The 22,761-nt window shown below is 42.6% G+C and overlaps 1 protein-coding gene across 1 annotated transcript in view; it reads right to left on the bottom strand.

The window, feature by feature from the left end:
- GRAMD2B (GRAM domain containing 2B) overlaps positions 1–13,198 on the bottom strand; it is a 93,684-nt gene extending 80,486 nt beyond the window's left edge. The window contains exon 1 of the mRNA XM_084881398.1: positions 12,923–13,198. Coding sequence (XP_084737524.1) covers positions 12,923–13,044 — 122 coding nt within the window. The 5' untranslated portion in view covers positions 13,045–13,198. The remainder of the gene's footprint in view (positions 1–12,922) is intronic.
- Between the last annotated feature and the right edge of the window lie 9,563 nt (positions 13,199–22,761).

The raw sequence follows: 22,761 nt of genomic DNA, 5'->3' as shown, positions 1-22,761 counted from the left end.
TTTAGTAAGCAACATCATCACTAATCCCAGAACATTTCACTACCCTGAAAGAAACACTGTAGCCATTAGTCAATTTTTGTTGTTTCTTCCCCCTCCCAGTCTCTGAGAACTATGGTCTACTTTCTGTTGCTATACATTTGCCTATTTGGACATCTTATCTAATAAAGGATAATATGCAAATTAACTGTCACTCCATCACAAAGATGACAGTGCCCATAGCCACAAGGTGGCGGCGCCCAGTCTTCTCAGCCCTGCTGGAGTCCCTCAGTCCCAGGATGGCGGCTGCGGAGAGCTGGCAACGTGAGCAGCCTGGCAGAATGCTTGCTTTGTCGCCGAGGCAATGAGGCAAGCGTTCCACGCTGGCTGCAGATGGGCCTCTGGCTGCAGAGAGCCTCTGGGCAGCGGGCGCGGAGTGGCCAAGCCGCACAGAGAGCTACTGGCACAAGGATTCATGCGCAGGCCTACTCCATTTATATAAATGGAATCCTGTGGACTTCTGTGACTAGTTTCTTTCATCCATGTTGAGGCATAGAACAGTACTTTATTTCTTTTTATGGCCAGACAATATTCCATTCTTCAGATATACCACATTTTATTTATCAGTGGATGGACATTTGGGTTGTTTCCACTTTTTAGCTATTAGGAATAATATGTTTTTGCATGGACATGTGATTTTAATTCTCTTGGGTATATAATTAGGAGGGGAATTGTTGGATCACATGGTAACCCATGTTTAACTTTTTGAGGAACTGCCCAACTGTTTTCCAAAGGGGTGGCACCATTTACATTCCTACCAACAATGCATGAGGGCCCAGCTCCTCTACATGCTTCTCAACACTTGGTGTTTTCTGTCTTTTTTAATATAGTCATTCTAGTAGGTGTGAAGTGGTCTCTCACTGTGGGATTTTTTGATTTTATTTTTAAAGAAAATATATTTTATTGATTTTTTTACAGAGAGGAAGGGAAAGGGATAGAGAGCTAGAAACATTGATAAGAAAGAAACATCAACCAGCTGCCTCCTGCACACCCCCTACTGGGGATGTGCCCATAACCAATGTACATGCCCTTGACCAGAATAGAACCTGGGACCTTTCAGTCCGAAGACCGATGCTCTATCCACTGAGCCAAACCGGTTTCGTCTCACTGTGGTTTTAATTTGCATTTCTGTAATGACTTATCCTATTGAGCACCATATTGCATCTTATTGGTCATTTATATGTATTTTTTTGAAGAAAAAGTTATTAAAATCCTTTCCCATTTTTAAATGTGTTGTCTTTTTTATTATTGAGTTGTAAGAATTTTTTTTATATATTCTGTATACTAGACCTTTATCAGATAAATAATCTGCAAATATTTTCTTCCATTCTGTGGATTGTCTTTCTTGATGGTGCCCTTTGTGTTTAATTTTGATGAGGTCCAATTTATTTATTACTAGAGGCCCGATGCACGAAATTCGTGCAAGAGTAGGCCTTCCTTCCCTGAGCTGCCGGCACCAGCTTCCCTCCGGCACCCAGAACCCGGGCTTCCCTGCAGCCCCGGCTTCATCCAGAAGGGCATCTGGTCTAATTAGCATATTACACTTTTATTATTATAGATTTATTTTGTAATTCATGCTTATTAGTTTAGACACATAACAGAAAGTGTCATATCCTGCTCTCATGCCAGATTTTAATCATCCAGCTAACTTTAGGAGGTCTACCTTCCACAGCCCAAAGCATTACTCCATGGTGGAAGGACATGGGGGTGGGAGGAGCTGGGGTAGAGCGAGCTAGAAATAACATGGGTGTTAGACTCTTAAGATCGAATCCCGCTCTTCCATCATGGGAATGAAGTATTTACCTTGCAAGGTTCAGTTTTCTATATGGAAAGCGAGGTAATAACAGTTCCTATTTAATAAGTTATTGTGAAAAGAGCTAAACATAATACCTAACACACAGTAGACGTCTAATAAATGTGAAGCTGTCATTGTCATGAAGAAGTTGTGAATCAAATCTGGACTTAACCAAGAATTAGCTAGCAGAACTAAAGTATCACTCTATTCCTAACCGTGCATTTCTGGAAGGCTGTTGAAATTATATTAGCCTATAGGTCTGCTTATGGTTATGTAGTCTTCGGGACCATGGGAAAACCTGATAGGCACACAGTAGAATAATCTTATTTCTTTTGAATTCAGGAATAAACAAAGCTGTTGCTCTTTGGGGTCCAAAAGTGTCCTCTAGTCCAAAAAACTGTGCTGTTGGCATAATTGAATGTTTCATCACAGTGTGTGTTTATTATTTATACTTAATGAAGGCCATTTATATAACTACTTGGACATTAGCAAAACTTCTTCCCTGTCACTTAGATGTAAACCTTTAAGAAAGGTCACCTGATATTTCAGTTAAATATTTACCATGCTTTATAGCATTACCTTGGAACTTTCATATTAATGACACAATCATTTGGTGTTCACAGGTACAGAGGAGTTTAGGGCCATAGTGAAACAGACTCTGTTTTATCATTATAAACTGAGATATTGGTGAAAGTTCAAAGTCACATCATCTGCTGAACCTGCTACTGAGTGGCAGGTGGACTGGTAAACAAAGTACCTTCCAATAGAGATATGCTTATTAATACTTAATAGAGATATGCTTATTAATAATTAATACTTAATAGTTGTTTTAAAAAACATTTATTTAAACAACTCTAAAATTTTGTCACTTTCTTCATCATCAAAAGTCAAACTCTTGGTCAGTAACTAACATAATTATAGTTCCTAATGTGGACATTAAAAATTTAGCAAATATTTAAAAATCCATTTTGAAAAATAGCACATACCCGTGTTTCCCCAAAAATAAGACATCCTCCAAAAATAAGACCTAGCGCAACTTTGGGAGAAAAAATTAATATAAGACACTGTCTTATTTTCGGGGAAACAGGGTAATAATCCTATGCTGTGATACATTTACTTTAGGTTAAGCTATGTGGTTTTCTACTTTTGTTCTCCTATCTTAATTCGCAATAAAAAAAACAAAAAACACTTAGGGATTGTAACACCTTAGGGGGATACAAAATAAATATTTTCCACCATAAATGTGGCAATTCAGTAGCTGATGTAGAAGAAAGATATTGCCACTCCTGGGAGAATAATAGTGGGAAAAAAGTTAATCATTACCTAGGTTGATAACATAATTCGTGAGATGACAGCCCCAGTTAGAAGCCAGCCGAAGGTGTTTTAAGTAACATTATGTAGTGCTTACATATGCTGGGCCGTTGTCTAAGCACTTCACCGGTGTGGCCACTCATTCAATCCTTACAGCAGCCCAGTGAGGCAGGAGCCGCCACTCACCCTTCCACAGGACAGGAAACTGAGGTACAGACACGCCAAGCCACTTGGGTAAGAGGGGGACCCATGCCGTCTGGCGGAGGAGGTGTGGTCTTTGCTATTTACTTCTCAACTCCAACAGGAATTATCAGCAGAGTAGCTTTTGGGTTTCTGGAATCTCATTTTTATAGAACCTCTAAAATGTGGGATATAATGTAGATAAATAAAAGATTCAATACTTTTTTTCTCTCTTTTTAAGAATGAAAACAAAGATGTCACCACCTTGATCTATGTTTCAATTCAATGTTAAGTATAGTATGTTATTACTCTAGTTATATATGATCTATAGGGTCATCTTGGATAATGACCATATGGATGTCCCTCCCCAAATTACGTCTGTGTCGGGGATAAATTTTATTTCCATATTTCTCAGGAATCTGCCATTTTGGAAATACCGTTTCATACCATACTAAAGGTTTCTTGTTTAGGTTTGTTCACTGTTAGTAAATAATGCCCCATTTCCTGATAAGAAAGACTGACGAGAATATTTAGAAAACTGGTCTAAAATGCATCTTTAAGTTAACAGCAGCACCTGGAGCTGATTCAGTTTTGTAGGGCTCGCAGCGTATGTAATAGGAGCGGTGTCTTTAAGAAAAACAATGCAAAACTAGGTGACTATTGACTAAGAAGAGGTTTATTCAAGCGATAGGCCCTGAAGTTTCAGCTTTATTAGCTTCATGGCAAATTCACCACTTCAGAGAGCAACTAAAATAACATTTTAAAAATACTGTAAGAATAAGACTACAATAATACCTGAAAAGAATTCTTAATTTTTTTCCCTCCCTGGGGAGCTTATAATTGAAAACTTTATGTATATTCCCTCATTTTGTCCCCCTCCCTCTTTTCCATTTCCCCAATAGGAATAAAAATCCTGTTCCCATAGGAAAATCCTGTTCCCCACTGAGAGCCTATTTTGTGAGGTCTAGAGAAGGTGAGGGTCAGTAATTTTCTCCAGCTCACAGACGCCTGTCAGGCCGCCCTGGGCACTTTCCACTATCCTTTCAGTAGATGAAATTGGAGAAATAATCTTTTGGGTCAGATATGAAGAAGCCTCTTCTCTCTTCGTATCTGACCCAAAAGAGTATTTCTCCAATTTTTCTTTATTTTTGTTTTACCGGAGAAGACGCAAAGGCTGGAGAAACTGAGAACAAAGGCAAAGCACAAACTCTCCAATTCCTGAGGCGGGAACATTGTTCAAGCTTGCACACCAGCAGCGTCACTGAAGAAGGCTTAATTTAGACACGAGACAGACTTGACCATTGGAACCTATTTTTTTCCCCCCTAGGGATAATAACTCTCCCCCCACAGAAGAGTTGTTGTTTTGAGAAAATGACTTCACTCAGTATTGGTGTGTTTCCCCCCACCTTATTTTCATGTCCTGTAAGGTCATCATAACATGGACTCAGCCATGAGGAGAGGTGAAAGAGCTTGGAGCCATCGGTATCTTCATGTTTGGATCTCAGAGCCCTCGTGTCTCTCTACTTGTGTTCCAATATAAAGAGAGAACTTTGAAAGTTTCCTATTCTCCCCCCTCTCCCTGCTGTATTTAGCTCTCACTGTCACTTAGAAGTTATAAAAGAATGTACGGGATGTACGGGGATAATTAAGCCAATAGGAAAAAAAACCATTAGAGTTGGACACAAGGTTGTCTGGCTTGTGACTCCCGCCTGTGTTTCTATAGCAACACTTCACGTACCTTGTAACTCTACTGAAGGCTAACAATTCTTGAGCGCTCTCCCTTGCCAGCCACCCATGTATGACCCTGACCTAATCCTCAAAACAGTCGTAAAGGGTAGGTGTGATCTGTCCCACCTTACACGTGAGAAAACAGAGGAGCAGGAAGATTCGATAACTGGACTAAGGTGACACAGTAAGGGCTGGAGGTGTGACTCAAATACAGAGAACTCCAAGAGCACCGCCCGCTCACTGCATCCCACCTCTCAGGTGAGAAGTAAGTGGCAGTTGGGTGTCAGCCCCGGCGGTGGCGGTGGCCAGCTCCTGAGGTGGCCCTGTGTGACTGCCCTGTCTTGGTGTTCGCACGCTGGCGTTGAGAATCCAGCTGCACCCGCAGGCTGACCTGTGGAACCCACAGGATGCCGCAAAAATGCACCCGACTGTGATTAAGCACCGTCTGAGGGAAATGCTATCCCAGGCAGAGAGAAAACAAGTGTGGAGGTATGAAGATTATATGCCAGTGTGTGGCATGTGTGAGGGATTATTTGTGAAATTAAAAATCAGTGCTTTATTAAATTAAATTCTTATTTCTTCCTTATCTAGTTTAATTCAATTTTACAGTAATTAAGTTTATTTTAAAACTTAATTCAATGTGAAATTAAGTTTTCTCTTACATTTATGGAAACAGAAATCTCAGCCTATATTGCTCCTTGTAGCCTTTTAATCGTATAATCCCTCTTCTCCCCCATCTTCCCTTCACCCTATCTCTTTTCCTAATGGCGAGGATAAAACACTTGGGGCCAATATCAGTTCAGATTTCATAGTAAGTCACTGTGGAGCAGTGGAAAGGACCTGGCTTATGATTCAGAAGGTCTGAGACATTACCTGAGTTTGCCACTAGCTGTTCTCCTGCATCCAGCAGATTCTTGACTTGTGTGCCCTGACTGTTTGCTGAGCTTCGGCCTTCCTGGAGTGAGGTCACAGCTCCCCAGCAGGGTCAGGTTTGCTTGCCAACTCATGGGAGCTCTTTATCTATCCATCACCCACCACCACTTATTCATCCTGCTAACGTTTATGGATGTGGACTTCCTGCCAGGAACTGTGCTGAGTTGGAAACCACAGGCAGCAGAGTGAGGCAGAGAGACAAGTCTAAGGATGTGTGTGCTTTAGCCTGTGCTTTAAACTCCTGTAACGGAAGGAGGCAAAGGTCTAACGTGAGCCCAGAGGGAGGGAGGCTTTCTCGAGGCAGTGGTGCCTGGCTGGGTTGGGAAGGACAGCTCAGGATTACTCTGCCCCAGTGCTGTAGGTGGGGAAGGGGGCGGGGAAGGTGTGAAGCCTGGAACTATGGGCATGGCTGGCATGTGGGCTTCCTAGGGCACAAAGAGGGCGAGAGATGGGGCCTCTGAGCTAAATGAACACATGTCTGCGGCTTCCCGGTTCCCACTCCCAGGCTTCCTCCCCCTTTGGCAGGAGTGCGTTTGGAGGGAGGCTTGCTCAGGGCACGCTGTTCTGCCCTGTGGGTTTATTGCAGGAGTAAAACAGGTTTCTTTTTCTGGCAGCTGTCAGTTTTTCCCATTAGGCAAAGTTTATTTTGTTCCACTAGCATTTGAAATGTGCAGTTTATTTCTAGATCTAAGTATTGCAGCACGGGCAACATGCTGCAGAAAACTGTATAATAGTTTGGAAAGTTAGACTAAGAATTTAACCGTTAAAGTGCATGCCCATTGCCTGCCTTCTGTCGTAGCCTGGGTGTGTAGATGGAGCCCCTGGAAGCGGGAGCCAGGACTTCGGCCATTTATTTACTCCACAAGAGCTTTAGGGGATACGTGTATCCCCCTGTATTTCTCTCTGGATCTCCCCTCACTGCCTTAGAATAACCACAGCGAGCATCAGAAATATGCCGTGTGCCAAGCCCCTTATATGTGATCTCATTTAAAACTCACCACGATTCGGTGATTATTGCCATTTTGCGACCGAGGAAAGTGAGGCCTAGCAAGATTGCACAGCCAGTGAGTGCCGAACAAGATGTGCACAGCTGACAGTGCTCCCTGCCCAGCGCGTCCTCACACAGAGATTCCAGAAAGTATTCCAAAACTATTTGTTAAATGAAATCACCCCTCATACTTGTCAATTCACCATTTCTCAAAAGTACATAGGACAAATATGTACTTTTTTGTTGTTGTTAATCCTCAATCAAATTTTTTTCATTGATTTTTAGAGAGAGTGGAAGGTAGGGGGAGAGACAGAGAGATAAACATCAATGTGTGAGAGAGAGACACACACCAACTGGTTGCCTCCTGCACGCTCCCTGACCGGGGCCGGGGATTGAGCCTGCAATTGAAGTCTGTGCCCTTGACCGGAATTGAACCAGGGACCCATCCACTGAGCCATACTAGCTAGGTCTCCCCTTGCCTTTTTACAGATACATTTAAATGAAACCCACAGAACCACTAGTGAGCCTGGATAAAACTGAGAGTCCCAGGTAGGTCCCCTAACTTTGCTTTTTCAAACAGAGTAACACGTCTACTTCCCAAACCAGTGTCTGCTCTGTGGTTGTAAAGTCACCCTGGGTGAGATGAAGAAACAGAATCTAATGACCCTTGAAGATGGATTTGAACTTTGGAAATAGGCCAAATAACTAGAAGCCAAGCCAGGTGGATAAACTGGTCAATGGGGTGGCGTAAGGCTATGTTGTTCATGCTTCTGGCTATGCATTCACTCCTTGAACGAATCTTGTTGCCCTATAGCAACAACAGGAAACTTATTTTTCTTTTCTGTTACTTGCTTTCCTCATCTAAACAGGGCAGAGGATAATCTCCATAATCCATCTACCACAGTGAAAAGCCACTTAAGCTGGTCAAGTCGGTAAAGAGTTCCCAGGAGTAAGCCCATGTGCAAAGAGAAGAGTATTGCTGCTGGGTGAGACAGAAACACTTATTCATCACACAGGCACTTCTCGGGAGGGGTTCCCAATTTGGCCTCACATAACTCCTCATAATTATAATTATACGCCTAGAGCTTTCAGTTCAATTACACCTGTCTGGTTTTGGTTTTGTTGAACACAGAGGAGAGGGAGAGGAAAAGAAAGAGAGAGAGAGAGAAAGAGAGAAGATATGTAAATGAAGCTGATTGATTTTATAAATCTGTTACCTTAAATAGCTCTTAAACTCATCCAAAATAGATTTCCAAGAGGTTTTAAAATGTCATTTAAAAAGTGTGTCAAAGATTAAAGCATAGGTTATTCACTTATGTTTTAAAAAATGTATCTTTTTTTTTTTTAATTGATTTCAGATAGGGAGAGGGAGATAGAAACATCTATGATGAGATAAAATCATCAATAGTCTGCCTCCTTCACGCCCCCTTCTGGGGATTGAGCCTGCAATTTGGGCATGTGCCCTGACAGGGATCTGAACCATGACCTTCTGATTCATAGGTTGACACTTAACCACTGAGCCACATTGGCTGGGCAGGAACTTTTTTAATCTGAGAAAGGCTGATAAAATCTAAAATGTTAAAAGCATTCCTTTAAAAGTCAAGAACAAAACAAGAATGCCTGGAATTACTACTAATTCTCAACATTATAATGGAGTCCCTTGCTTGTATAATGAAATGAAAAAGGTTTAGAAGGAGTAAAGATCAGAAAAGTAAAAATAAAATTTTATTATTTCAAATAATATTGTCTACAAAGAAAATATCATAGTCTACAGATTGTTAAAATTAATAAGAAGACTTAGCCAGGAAGACTTAGCTAAGACTTACTCAGTTGAATGTAAGATCAATTTAGAAATTTAACTACATTTTGTACAATATCAACAAAATAAAATGCAATTTGAAATATATTTTCAATAGCAACGAAGGTGTGAAGACCTAGGAATAAATCTAATAAATGATGTGTAAGATACAATTTAAAGAAAAGTCTTACTCCAAAAGCTCATTCTAAAACTTAAATGGGGTGCTTGAGCGTTGACCTATGAACCAGGAGGTCATGATTAAAATTTAAATGGAAGAGCAAAGGGTCAAGAGTAGCCAATCACTTCAGAAGTAGGTAAGAAGTCTTATCAGATAATAAAACTTCGTATATAATACAAACTTAATATGCTAAGTGTCCAGTCATCTGGTTGGCCGTTCAACCAATCAAAGTGTAATATGCTAATGAAATGCTAAGGCCATTCAACTGCTCACTATGATGTGCACTGACCACCAGGGGGTAGATGCTCCAATCAGTAGGTTAGCTTGTTGTTGGGGTCCAGCTGATGGGACTGAGCAAGACAGGCCAGACACGCCCTGGAGCTCTCCCACGGTCCCTCCCTGGCTGGCCAACACATCCCTTCCCAGCCCCTTATAGGAGCTGCCCCCTGGTGGTCAGTGTGCTCCAACAGGGGGAGTGCCACTTAGCCAGAAGCCAGGCTCACAGCTGGCAAGCGCAGTGGTGGTGGAGAAAGCCTCTCCCACCTCGGCTGCAGGCGGATAGTAAGGAGTGAGGGGTTCTGGACTTCGTGATCCCTGGACTGCAAGAGGGGTGTCTGACTGCCAGCTTAGGAGTCAGTAGGTGGATATCCCCCGAGGGGTCCAGGACTGTGAGAAGGTGCGGGATGGGCTGAGGGACTCCCTTCCCCCCAGTGCATAAGTTTTGTGCACTGGGCCTCTAGTTTATTATAAAGTGATGGCCATGAAGACAGGGATGTATGACAGAGCTAGCATTGCAGATTAATGGGGAAAGGAAAGACTATTCAGTAAGTAATGTGGGACAATTTATTATCTATATAAAAATGAAAATGATGCCTTTATCCACACAAGAGACAAAAATAAAGCCCCAAACCTTTATAGGATCCTCGTTTGAAAGGAAAACATAGTTTTAGAAAAAATACACAAGAACATGCTTATGACTCCAGGGTAGGGAAGGATTTCTTAAACAAGTCACAGAAAATACAAGTCATAAAATAAATAACAAATGGATAAGTTAAAAATAAAAATTTGGACATGATAGATAATACCAACAGGCAAATCACATGTGGGAATAAATATTTGCAACACATAAAACTAACAAAAGATCAATATCTGGACCTTTTAAAAAACTACCTAAAAATAGAGAGTCCAAAGGTCATAAGTCCATAAACAGGTGTTTTACAAAAGAGAAAACGAAAATGAGCAATAAACACATTGAAAAGATGCTCCTCCTCTATGAATAAGGGAAATGCACATTAAAATCACATTGAGATGCCATTTCACACCTTTCAGAGTGGAAAAATTAAAAAGTGGGACAATTGTGTTGAGGCAGCAGAGTCACTGCTGGTGGTAGCATAAATGGACCAGAACTTTGGAACACAATTTGACATAAAGTTAAACATGTACATAAGTATGACTCAGCAGTTCCTCTCCCAGGCACATACTTATAGACCTGGGCAAGGTATAGTATTACTCGAATGAGTGAAACACTGGGAATAACCCAGAGGGCAGCCAGAATGTTCTTCTAAAGAGACACCACATCATGACACTCTCTTATTGTAAACTCTCCAGTGGCTTCCGTGACAATGAGAATAGAACTCTCAACACCTTCAACCTCTGCCTATCTCTCTCATTTCACTGAGTGCCACTCTCCCAGGTTCCTCAAGACTCAGATCTAGCCTCCTCAGGGCAACATACTCCTTCCTCATTATTCCATGTTTGGCTCTTTTTTCATCCTGTAAGTTGACCTAGATATCATTTCCCTGAGGGCCGTTACTTACCACTCCATCTAAATTAGTTTTCCCAATCTCATTCTCCCTCACAGCCCTGTACTTGTTCCCTATCCTATATAATAAAGAGGTAATATGCAAATTGACCCCCACACCCTCACAAGATGGCTGCCTATGACTAGGCTGGCAGGGGGGTTAGTGAGGGACGACCAAACGACTGAACAAGCAGGCTGTGTGGGCTGTGCAGTTGTTTGGTCTTCCCTCACTAACCCTCCTGCTGACCTGGTCATAGGCAGCCATCTTGTGAGGACGTGAGGGTCAACTTGCATATTGCCTCTTTATTATACAGGATGCTGGTGAAATTGTCCTGGGCTCTTTTTGAAAGAGGCTTGAATTTAGTTGATGTAGGTTTTTATTTTATTTTTATTCTATTTATTTATTTATGTTTATTTAAATCATACGTGTTATATTTTTTTATGCTTAGTGAAATGTCAGGCAAAGACAAATATCATATAATTCCACTTATATATGGAATCTAAAAAACAAAATGAATGAATAAACAAAGCAGAGAATCTCATAGACACAGAGAACATTTTGATGGTTGTCAGATGGGAGAGGAATTAGGGGAATGAGTGAAAGAGGTGAAGGGTTTAACAAGTGCAAGTCACAGAAAATACAAGTCATAAAATAAATAACAAATGGATAAGTTAAAAATAAACTGGTAGGTACAACATAGTCATAGGGGTATAAAGTATAACATAGAGAATATAGTCAGTAATATTGTGATAACTATGTATGGTGACAGATGTCTACTGGATTTATTGGGGGGATCACTTTGTATGCTATATAAATGTCTAATCACTAGTTGTACACTTGAATTGAATATAATATTGTATTTCAACTGTAATTTAAAAAGAAAATTATTATGAATGGCAAAAATTTAGACTGTGAAATTAATTAATTAGTTAGTTAATTTATGCATTTTTTCTGGTTAGAGATTGAGCTCCAAAAAGAATTTACATTATAACCTACGAAATATATGACTTAAGCAGACAAAGCGATTTGGGAAATACTCAAATTCCAGCAAAATATGAAAATAATGCAAGAGTGTTTACATTTTCAATTACAGCAATTATGCTCTTGCTCAAACAACCATAATGCAAGTTAGGTAGACTCATTTTAGTGGTGGATGGAAAAACCACGCTAACTTTAAAATAGACATTAAGCAACATTTTGTATAAACTCAGACTCTTGGTCTCTAAAAATGGTTTAATTTGTCCTCATAACCTGCATTCGGATACATGGATGCCATGAGATGAGATGGGATCTCTTTGTTTTCTCTTTAATTTTTAAACATTGTCATTTTGAGCACCTTGTTGTGTAAATGACTTAGAATGACGGAAAAGTAAGACCGCCGAGCCCCTTTCTGGCGATGGTGCTCTGTGAGGGCGGCTCCAGGAGTGGGGGCGGAGAAGCGGAGAAGTCTGAATGGCAGGGGCAGGTACATGACAGTTCACACCGAAGTCGGATGAGAACCTTCCTTGTGATTGGTTTCCTCTTGCACCTGATGTCTACCTTCTATAAGCCGCTGGAGAATTACTATCAGACAAACTGCATAAAGAGCTAACAAGTGAATTTTCATTAAAAGCATGCCATGATCGGAGTGGCGTTGATGTAGACATTACTACTGACAGCTAAAAGGGATATGCCCTGAATCTGGTCAGCGCTGCTGAAAATCACCGTGCAGTTAAGAATGGTTGAGCCAGAGCATAGGCAGTAAGTAGTACTATTTCAAAATCTAATTTAGGAAACCAAAAAGAGTGCACTATCATAATGTTTCAATCACTGCTCTCCGAATAATAACGCCGGCAATTTGGACACCCAGGGAAGGTATTTGGTTCAGTTCTGGCTTCGTTGAACCTGAGAGGAGTCAGGAACGGAGGAAGTATACGGCTGGCCGGCTGCCTGGTACGCAGAAGTCCTAACGCAGACACCACGGTTCTTTTCTCAGAACAGCGGGAAAGGTCTGTGTGTCCATGCACCCCTATGCCCCTGCCCCCAAGGCCAAGGCTGCCTTCCCTTCCCCCTGGCACACTGCCACCCCAGGGACTGAGGCCAGAGCCCTCTCAGGAGTGCCTGTCAGGCACAGGAGCCAGCCGCCGGCCAGACAGACGGACAGACAGACAGAGGGACAGCCGGCGGTACCCACCTGAGGAACACGGAGCCGGGGCTGTCAGGGGCGCCGGGCTGGGCCTCGCAGGCCTTGTCGGGGCTGCTGGGAACGTCAAACTTGAACTCCGTGTCGCTGGAGGACCGCCTCTTCTTCACCATCCTGCCCTTGTCCGCGGCCAGGCCAGGGGGCAAGCTCAGAGGCTCATGTCTGACTCTCCCCCCAGACCAGCGTGAAAAGCTGGCGTCCCTCTCCCTGCTCAGCTCCGCGTGGCAGGCAGCACTGCCTCTGACTCCTGCCCTGGCTTGAGGCTCTTTTTTCTTTTTTTTAAAGTTAGTTAATGAGTAACAGGCAAGTATGACAGGGTGGTTTTCAGCCGGCCCGCAGTGGCTTTAAAGGGAAATAAACGTGCTTGGGAAACTCGGTTTACTAACGGGGGCACCGCACGGCGCTGGGGATGTAGGCAGAAACGTCTGTGGGACAGCAAAGGCTCAGAACAGTGAGGGGCAGAGAGCGGCGGTGTCTCAACATGAAAAGCAGAGGCTCTTTTCCTCCTTCCCTGAGCTTGCCCAGCGGGGTGAAGCATGTGGGTGTCGTCCTGCCTCTGAACACACAGAGACAACCAGCCCACTGCCTGCCTGTTGCATCTGGCAAGATGTGCAGGAGGTTCAGGACTGCGCTGCGTGGTCTCTGGGGCCTGGAGGGTTTGGGGGTTCTTAGGGAAGTCATCTGTGTCAAGCCAAGGGACCCCGAGGGCTGTGTGTGTTGCTGCCCTGCAGGAGGCTGTGACCTGTATCAACACAACAGTGAAGGCAGGCAAGACCAGAACTCCGGGGGGCCAGGCTCCAGCACTAGGGCTGTGCTTGCTGCGTGGGCAGCCATGGGTGATCCCAGCCCTGCTGAGCTGGCCTCCGCCACGCCCATGTCACAGGATCAGGAATAGGATGGAATCATATAGGAAAATATGTTGTGGAAATGTGCAAATAGAGGTGGGCAAAAGTAGAATAATAATAAATAATTTTAGAATAAACAATGTCCCAGCCAGTATGGCTCAGTGGTTGAGCATCGACCTATGAACTAGGAGATCAGGGTTCATGCCCAGTCAGGTCATGTGCCTGGGTTGCAGGCCTGATCTTCAGGGTGCGGGCGGTGAGGGGGACACACGTGCCGGAGGCAGTCAATCAATGATTCTCTCTCACCATTGATGTTTCTATCTCACCCTCTCTCTTCCTCTCTAAAAAAAAAAAATCAATAAAAAAAGAATAAGCTCTGTGTTTTGCCCATCTACTTTTGCCCACCCCTGTATTATTATTATTGTTATTATTTATATATTTTATTGATTTTTTTACAGAGAGGAAGGGAGAGGGATAGAAAGTTAGAAACATCGATGAGAGAGTACCATTGATCAGCTGCCTCCTGCACACACTGGGCATGTGTCTGCAACCAAGATACATGCCCTTGACCGGAATCGAACCTGGGATCCTTGAGTCCGCAGGCCGACGCTCTATCCATTGAGCCAAACTGGTTTTGCCCACCCCTGTATTATTGTTGCTGCTATTTGGAACCCGTTTAAGCAGGGAGTTCAGGAAGAGCATTCCTTTCTGTGTTGTTCTTCAATCACTTAATATTCATCCAACAAGGAAAATACCCGTGTCTCTCCACCCCGTTCCCAGAAGCAGTGAAAGATTCGGTCCAAGTAGCTGCACTCTCTCGTTTCCCTGGTGATGAGTCAGTGGCGTTGGAGAATGACTGCCTTAAGCGGGCACACAGATTCTGATTGTGGAAGGGAGCAAAGTTTTCCTGGAATATCAAATCTTTAGCCTTGGCCTCTTGAGCACTTTGCTCTAACCAGCTGATAACCAGGCAGGGACAGGTTTGTGCTGCTCTGTGGGCAGTGGACTCTAAACACACTTTTGAAATTAAGTCAAGTGTCTTGCGGTGAGATTTCACAGGTGCCTAATAGGGTGGCCAACTCTCCCTGTGTCTGGGATTTTCCTGGTTTCACGCTGAATGCTCTGTATCCTAGGAACCCTTCTGTGCTGGGAACGCACACGGGTGACCCCCTGCACCCCGTGCCGTCTTGCTACAATTCTGACGCACCCAGCTTCTCTCCTTGTCCTTCCTTGATAGTGCAATAACTGCATTTCTCTTCCCCCCTTATTCTATGTTGCAGTTGTATTGGAAAAACATTAAATAAGTTATAATGTGTTATATTAAACAGACTCATCACCATACCTCATATCATAGCAATACCCTGCAAGGCAGTTTCTGCTCCTTGTAACCAAAAAATGTCTGATCAGCACAGATATTAATAAATCATGAAATATGATGTTGCTGTCTCCCAGGGAAGGCTGGATTTTAACTGGAGGCAATGCTTAATTTAGAACAAAATGTTTGTAAAGGAGCACATTCCAGGGTCAGCAGCCAGTCTTTGGAAATACTTTTTTTTTTTTTTTTTTTTTTAACAGAGAAGCTTTCTTAGTCCTCAATCAACAATATTTTATTAGCCAGGCTCCATGCCAGCTTCACTGTGGAACTAAAAAAAAAACTTTAAGAAACAGGTCCTTGCTCCAATAATGTAGCTAGGATGAGACAGTGTGCACATTTGAAAAGTTAACTAACAATGAAAAAGGAAAGAAGGCGGTTAAGTCAGGCTAGTATTTCTTGAGTCTGTATACCTAATATCTTTGAGAATATGTGGCATCTCTGCTAGATACATAATGACGTCTCATTTAATCTTTGCCCAAAGTACATTTTTACAGATGATTAAAGCTATATCTTTAATATAACTTAAGCGAGTTGGCCCTAATCAGCACATTGCGGATGGATCACGAGAATTCTCATGTTTCCTGTTCTAAGGCTTGTGGCCAAAGTATCATACTTTAAAAAGATATTTGCTTGTAAGAACATGTAATAAATAACTTCAAAATGCAATGGGTATTTAATTTTAAAGCGTGCCTTTAATATTTATGTAACATGTTTTTTTTTTTGTACTTGTTCAATAGAAATTTATCTGGCCACTGGGTAAAGCTAGCAATGAAACTACTGGTCCGCAATATGTTAAATGGTCATAAGAATGTGGTCACGACAGAACTTATTTATTCATTCAATACCTGTTAGCTGAGCATTGACATTCAAAAGGAGGCAAGATCATTTGAGACTGGAATGGTTTGGAAAACCTAATGGCAAAGGTGGAGTCTGAGTTGAGCTATGAAGAATGGGGAGTGTTTAGAGAGGCGGAAGGGGAAGGGAGTGGGGCTCATGAAAAAATAAATAAGCCTGGGCCAGGTGTGTGTGTGAGTGGGAAGCTGTGCTGGGGAGGGAGGGAGTAGCTGGTCATTTAGGTGGAGGCTGAATTACTAAGGACACTGAGTGCCAGTGGGCGGGTCAAGCTTTATCTTGTAAGCAGTGGGAATGAAATGATGAGGTTTGTTTGGTGGCCGTGTGCATAGTGCTTTGGAAGCAGAAAGAGGCTCGTTGCTGCAGTCACCTGTTGATGTGGTCATTTCATTTAGGCAGCAACTACCAGTTTGTGGGAAACAGCTCTGAAGGAGTTGAGACAGTATTGACTCAACTCTTATGTAAGATGTTGAGTTAATTTCTTATCATAAAAAATTGTGTTAAAGAGGAGATTGCTGAGAGTCTAGAGCAGGGGTCACAAACTCAAATGCCTTCAAGGTCCAGGAAGGTAAGTGAAACCGTGAGATGGGGAGAGCCACCAGCGCAGAGTGGCCAAAAGCTGCGGTGGCCATGCCATCCCCAGTGGCGTTCGCATTGAAACTGCAGATGCTGGTGGGAGGGGGTACCTAGTGTGCTCTGAGGGCAGGAGTCACCGTGCCTTGTCGCCGCTGAATTTCACTTCTGGTTAGGGGCTGCCTGTGCTAAATCTTTCAAAACTTGCTGGTAGTTATGTTCAGATTTTATGTTCAAACGGGAATAAGATCCTGTCTGACTGCTTTCTTTTTTAAAAAAAAAAAATATATATATATATATATTTTATTGGTTTTTTACAGAGAGGAAGGGAGAGAGATAGAGAGTTAGAAACATCGATGAGAGAGAGTCATCGATCAGCTGCCTCTTGCACACCCCGTAGTGGGGATATGCCTGCAACCAAGGTACATGCCCTTGACCGGAATCGAACCCAGGACCCTTCAGTCCCCAAGCCGACGCTCTATCCATTGAGCCAAACCAGTTTCGGAAATCTTGCTTTCTTTTTAAGACGAATGGCAGTAGATGGTCATGTAGCAACTCAGTGATGTAAATTGGCTGATGCTGGCACAGAGCTGCCACCGGGAGACCCTCCCCCTTCAACCATTTAGACATGAACTGTGCTTAGTGCATTCCTAGCCTTTGCCACAGGTTTCATTTTTATTGTGTAAAAGGGAAAACAGAGCCCAGGCGATCAAAGATAAACAACTGGAGTAGGACATTTATGTAAATATAGCTATTAAAGGAGCATACCCTTTTAAAAAGAATCATCTATGATAACAGCTCAAACACAACCAAAATAAAGGTAGCAGAGACCTTTTACATCCTTCGATGGAAACTGAGATAAAAAAAACAAAACACCACAACACCCATAACCAAACAAGACAAAAAACGACAACGAGCAGGCACTTTTAAGTAAGATTACCAATGATTGCAATATGGCATTTTTCCTGATGCTCTCCAATAAGTGATGATGTTACGTTTTTTTTTTTTATAAATAGAGATTGTAAAAGAGAGTCTGCCACAGAAAAGAGAATAATGAACCTGGGCTCTCCCACTCGGTAAGTTCAGTTAGACGTTTTTCCTCCTCTACCAAAGGAAGAGATGCATACTAGGCTGGATTTGGCCTGCTGACATGTTCCTTTTGGCCTTCACCGTGTTTCATAAGCAGATTTTTTTTATACGTTTCATAGAAAACCTGGCCCTCTGGCCCTGCCTGGAGATCAGATCTGGCAAGAAAGAGTATGACGGGCAGTAGCTGGCTGCGGCTGATTGGTGTGCTCCCGGTGACGTGGCCGACCTCTGTAGTTGCCTTGGGGCGGTCCCCCTCACTGCCCACTCTGCCTGCTTTGCGTCACTTCTCTAGCTCTCATTTTCCTTTCTTAACTCCACTCATGAAAGTGTGACTGTAAGATTCTTTTTTTTTTTGTCTCCAGTGAAACAAGGTTCATAGATAACTCCAAGAATGTAATCTTGTGCAATGATGATAATCTTTGGTTATTACATCCAAACATTCTGAAGTCCACAAATAAGGAACTAATATACCCACTGCTGCCTAGATAGGGGTTGGGGAATTCATGCCTGTATATGCTCCTCCTGCTGCTGGAGGCGTGGGCCTTGGAATTGAGGCATAAGACCAAACTGAAAACACCAGATAAGAAGGGCTTTAAAATTGGGTTTTCCAAATATACATTTCCACTTATAAATAAACTGGATTTCATCTACAACTAGGTAACATTATAAATAATGGCGCCTTTAGATTTATCTGCTGGATTATGCTGTGTTCAGGACAGTATTAATAGAATTAGTTTGCTGGTGTTGCTCAATGGTTAGGACTTTAGCCAATGCACTGAGGAGTCTCGGGTCCAATTTCTAGTCAAGGGCACATACCTGGATTGCAGGTTCTATTTGGCTTATTCAGGAGGCAACCAGTCGATGTGTCTTTCTCATATTCAAGTTTCGCTTTTTCTGTTTCTCTCTCTACCCCTCCCTTTCACTCTAAAAATCAATGGAAAAAGATATCCTCTGGTGACGTTTAATAACAACAAAAATTAGTTTGTATACTATAAGCACATATTTTTGCCGTTTGGGTAAAGAAGCATAGGGTCTGGTGAAGTTACCTGGAGATTCAGACTTCATCATGGAATGGCCATACGTGGAAAACAAGTGTTGGGGTGAATGTTTATATTCCCATGATCCTGGAGTGATGTTGTGGTTTAGAGAGTGGGCTTGGGGGGGTCAGGTTGCCTAGATTGGAAGGGTGGCTTCATTTCCTTTCTGTGTTATTTTAGAAAGGCACTTATCCTTTCTGAGCGTCTGTAAAAGTAGTATTAATAGTGTCTTCCTCAAAAGGCCATTGTGAGGACTTGATAATGTAAAGTTTAAGTATGAAACCTGAACATAGTAAGCATCCAGAAAATACCATGGATAATGAGGAAGAGGAAGATTATGATTTGAACTGGTTATATTTTCCCTAAAATTGAATGGAGTCTTATCTATCTATCTATCTATCTATCTATCTATCTATCTATCATCTATCTATCTAAAAGGCTAATATGCTAAGTGTCTGAGTGTCCAACCAGTCACTATGACATACACTGATCATCAGCGGTCAGTCACTCAATGCCGAAGATGCTGTGATGTGCACAGAGAAATGGCACTGCAGACCTGGCACGCACAAAGCAATACTTGGCTTCCCCCATGTGGGGCACAGGCCCCGCCACCACCCCAGAGTGACAGCCCACCAAATCACAGCTTATGCTGCTGAGACCACATGGTGCAAAATGAGGCTTACAGTTCAGTCCAGCCAGGAAACAGTTGCTATGTAATGACGTCGCATAGCAACTCCTGGCTTCCTCTCCCTAGTGACGATTAGCCTCCTTGCAGTTTCTTCAGCCCAGGAAAATAACTTGCTTTATAGCCAGGTGCAAACATTTCACACTTCAACTAAATGTCTGTGAAGCATTTTCCCATGCTTCATCTCATTTGATCCTCACAGAAGTCTTAGAGTAGGTAGACAGGTTACTCAGTGGAATCCTGTTTTCTTTTCATTAGCCAGAAAATGGAGATTTACAAAGCTTAGAAACTTGATCCAAATGAAAAGAAGTAGACCTTGAAAAATGACTTCAGTTTTCTCACTGTGCAGAATATAGTTAATATAACACTGCTGCAGTTAAATATTTTATCCTTTGTTCTCCTTGCATGATCTATAATAATAATATGCTTCATGTTGATATTTATTGCTGTGTTGCTGACAATTACCTTAAAGAGAAGTTGGGGTGCTTCACTGGGCTGGAAAAAGTTTAGCTACATCAGAAAGAAGGTCTAATTAAGCAAGTTTATTCTCTCTCTCTCTATGTATATAAAAGGCTAAGTTGACTCGTGCATGCACAATACATATAAAGCTCTTGCTGGTGCCAATCACACACATGTGTTTTGATCTGTCATTGTTGATCATGAATTTGGTTGATACTTCTATTATAGAAAGAAGGTGAATAGCAATATTAAAATATTTCTTCCAATTAATTTTTTTCAGTGTGCATGAATTTGTGCACCGGACCACTAGTTATGCTATACTTGAGAGATAGGATTTCCTTTCTGAACTTCACATCGGCTGTGTGTCTGCATGTGGCTGTGGAACACCTAATCTCAGAGGGAGAGCCTGTGGAACTCAGAATGTTGACATTGGTGTTAATGCCCCCGCCAAGCAGCCAGGAATATTCCAGTCTAAATAATTGACCAGATCATATCTAAAGTTCCTTTCCCTCGTCTCAAGCTCCTTTACTCTGTGGTTCCCAGTAAATATTGGAGAGGAGGCTGGTTCCTCCCCTAAAGGTGTGAGCCCTTCTCTGAGAGGATGCAGAGACCCTGTGTTTCCCTGGACAGAACACTATTAGTATCTGCAGCAACTGGGACTTAAGAGAGAGCAGTTGACCCAGCTGTTTTAGTAAACACGGTCATAGCAGACTTAAGGCAATCTTTCTTTCTGTGCATTTGGTCTTTGTGATGTAAGGGAAAGAAATTTGAAGACCCATGTATTTATTCTAGTCGCACAACTCACTTGGAAAAGTCTGTTCCACTGCTCTCAATAGTATTTGCTTAAAATGAGTTGAGATAGTTGATTTAAAAAATGTTGTGCGTGTAAGTTTCTGTCTATTGATATATTTATTATTTAAGCAGTGGTGTGCTGCCAAGCTGGTTTTCCTGGGTGGGGGAGCTCTGGTCTGTAGTATTTGCCAATGTCCGGAGTGAAAGTACTCCCAGCTTGGCTGAGGTAAGCTACAAATGTGATGCCACTGAGCAGAACTTTGGAAAGAGATGCTGGTAATTAGTTTGTTTGTTTTTGGAGTCAGGATGAGCTGACTCCATCACACTTAACCACCCAACTTTGGTGTTTAGTAAGACATAAGAGTTTGGCCCCAGACTGAGCAGATTACAATAACTGTGTTCTTTGATTTAAACACCATTATAGGCCGAAACTGGTTTGGCTCAATGGATAGAGCGTCGGCTTGGGGACTGAAGAGACCCGGGTTCGATTCTGGTCAAGGGCATGTACCTTGATTGCGGGCATATCCCCAGTAGGGGTTGTGCAAGAGGCAGCTGATCGATGACTCTCTCTCATCGATGTTTCTAACTCTCTATCTCCCTTCCTCTCTGTACAAAATCAATAAAATATATTTTTTTAAAAATAAACACCATTATATTCTGACAAATTGCATAGCAGTTGTTGTATGATCTGCCTTCATTTGATTTTATACAAATTGGCAATTCTTTCCAGAGAAATATTTATGAATGTCTGATGATTTTTAAAATACCCCTGTAAAAGTTATTTTTGGTATTGTTTTTATTGTTGTAAAATATACACAGTTCAGTGGCATTAACTGCATTTCTACTGTTGTGCCATAAGGCTTTTAACACACACCATTTGTTTATAAAATAAAATGCACAAAATGTAAAAAAGAAAATTACAAAATCATCTGTAATTTTCAGCCCCCAGAGATAATCACAGTGAACATTTAAGCATCATTAAAATTATGTTTTGCTCTAAAGAACTGCCAAAATCATTTGATAATCCTGCAAGTATATCCAACATTTACTAAACAGATTTTTATTATTTTCAAGGGACCTACCATTCAACACGAGGAACAAAGATACACATTTTTCTGTTTTCTCCCACCTAGGGGAGCTCCACTGGAGTCGTTGACAGAAAACCAGACATATTTGGAGAAATCCATGAAACAGGTTTGAGGAAGATTTGTTTGGGAGCAAACAGAACACTGGCCTGGCCCTGGGGTGGGGGGAGCAGCCTGAGGTCCCCTAGCCCAGCACCAGGACAGGAAGCACACCTTGAGGTCCCCTGTCAAGCCCTGCCAGGTGGGGGGCTTGGCCTCAGGTCCCCTGTACTGGCACTGGGGCGGAATGTGTGGCCTGAAGTCCCCCACCCTCTCACAGAAGGTTATCCTCATTTTGCAGAAGAGAAGGCGGAGAGGGAGAGAGAGAGAGAGAGAGAGAGAGAGAGAGAGAGAGCGAGCTTAGTGAACAGATGCCATGTCAGCAGCTCGTTCTTGAGAAAGCTGAGACTGAAACACAGTCACAGCTTACCAAGCCCACCATAGCCAGAGTGTGCATTTAGCCCGGACAGGTCAGCTGCTATTTTGAGACTGCTGGTAAGCCAGGGCCTGCATTCTGCATCTGCCCTGTGCACCCGGGGACACTGCAGAGCAGGTTGGGGTTTGGTGGTTCGGAGACTTAGATTGCTTCTCTGGCAGACTGTGTTCCCTTCTTATTAGGTTCTCAGGGAGGAGGATTAAGAGTGGAAGGGAGCTTTATTACAACCTCCTACAGCACCAGGAAGTAGGTACAGTTCTCATCAGTTTGGAGATAAGAAAACCAAACTGAAGAGAAATGGTTTTTCCTAGTCCACACATTCAGTAATGGCAGCAGACTGGCATTCTAAGGCAGGTCTGTGGAATCCAAAGCCACACATCTTTCTACTCTTATACACAGCCTTTCTCCCAAAGGAACAAAGCACATGGTTCATAGTCCCCTCGGCCCATTTACATTTCACCGTGTATTTTCCCATCACGCCTCACACAGTGTTTGCCTTTGCAGTGTTGGTGCATTCGAATGTCTTTCTGGAGGCTTTCTCTTTATTGCCCCTGGTCTGGGTT

Source organism: Pipistrellus hanaki, assembly GCF_964339955.1.
Source record: "Pipistrellus hanaki genome assembly, chromosome: 4".
NCBI lineage: Eukaryota > Metazoa > Chordata > Mammalia > Chiroptera > Vespertilionidae > Pipistrellus > Pipistrellus hanaki.
This window is presented reverse-complemented; position numbering and strand designations above follow the sequence as displayed.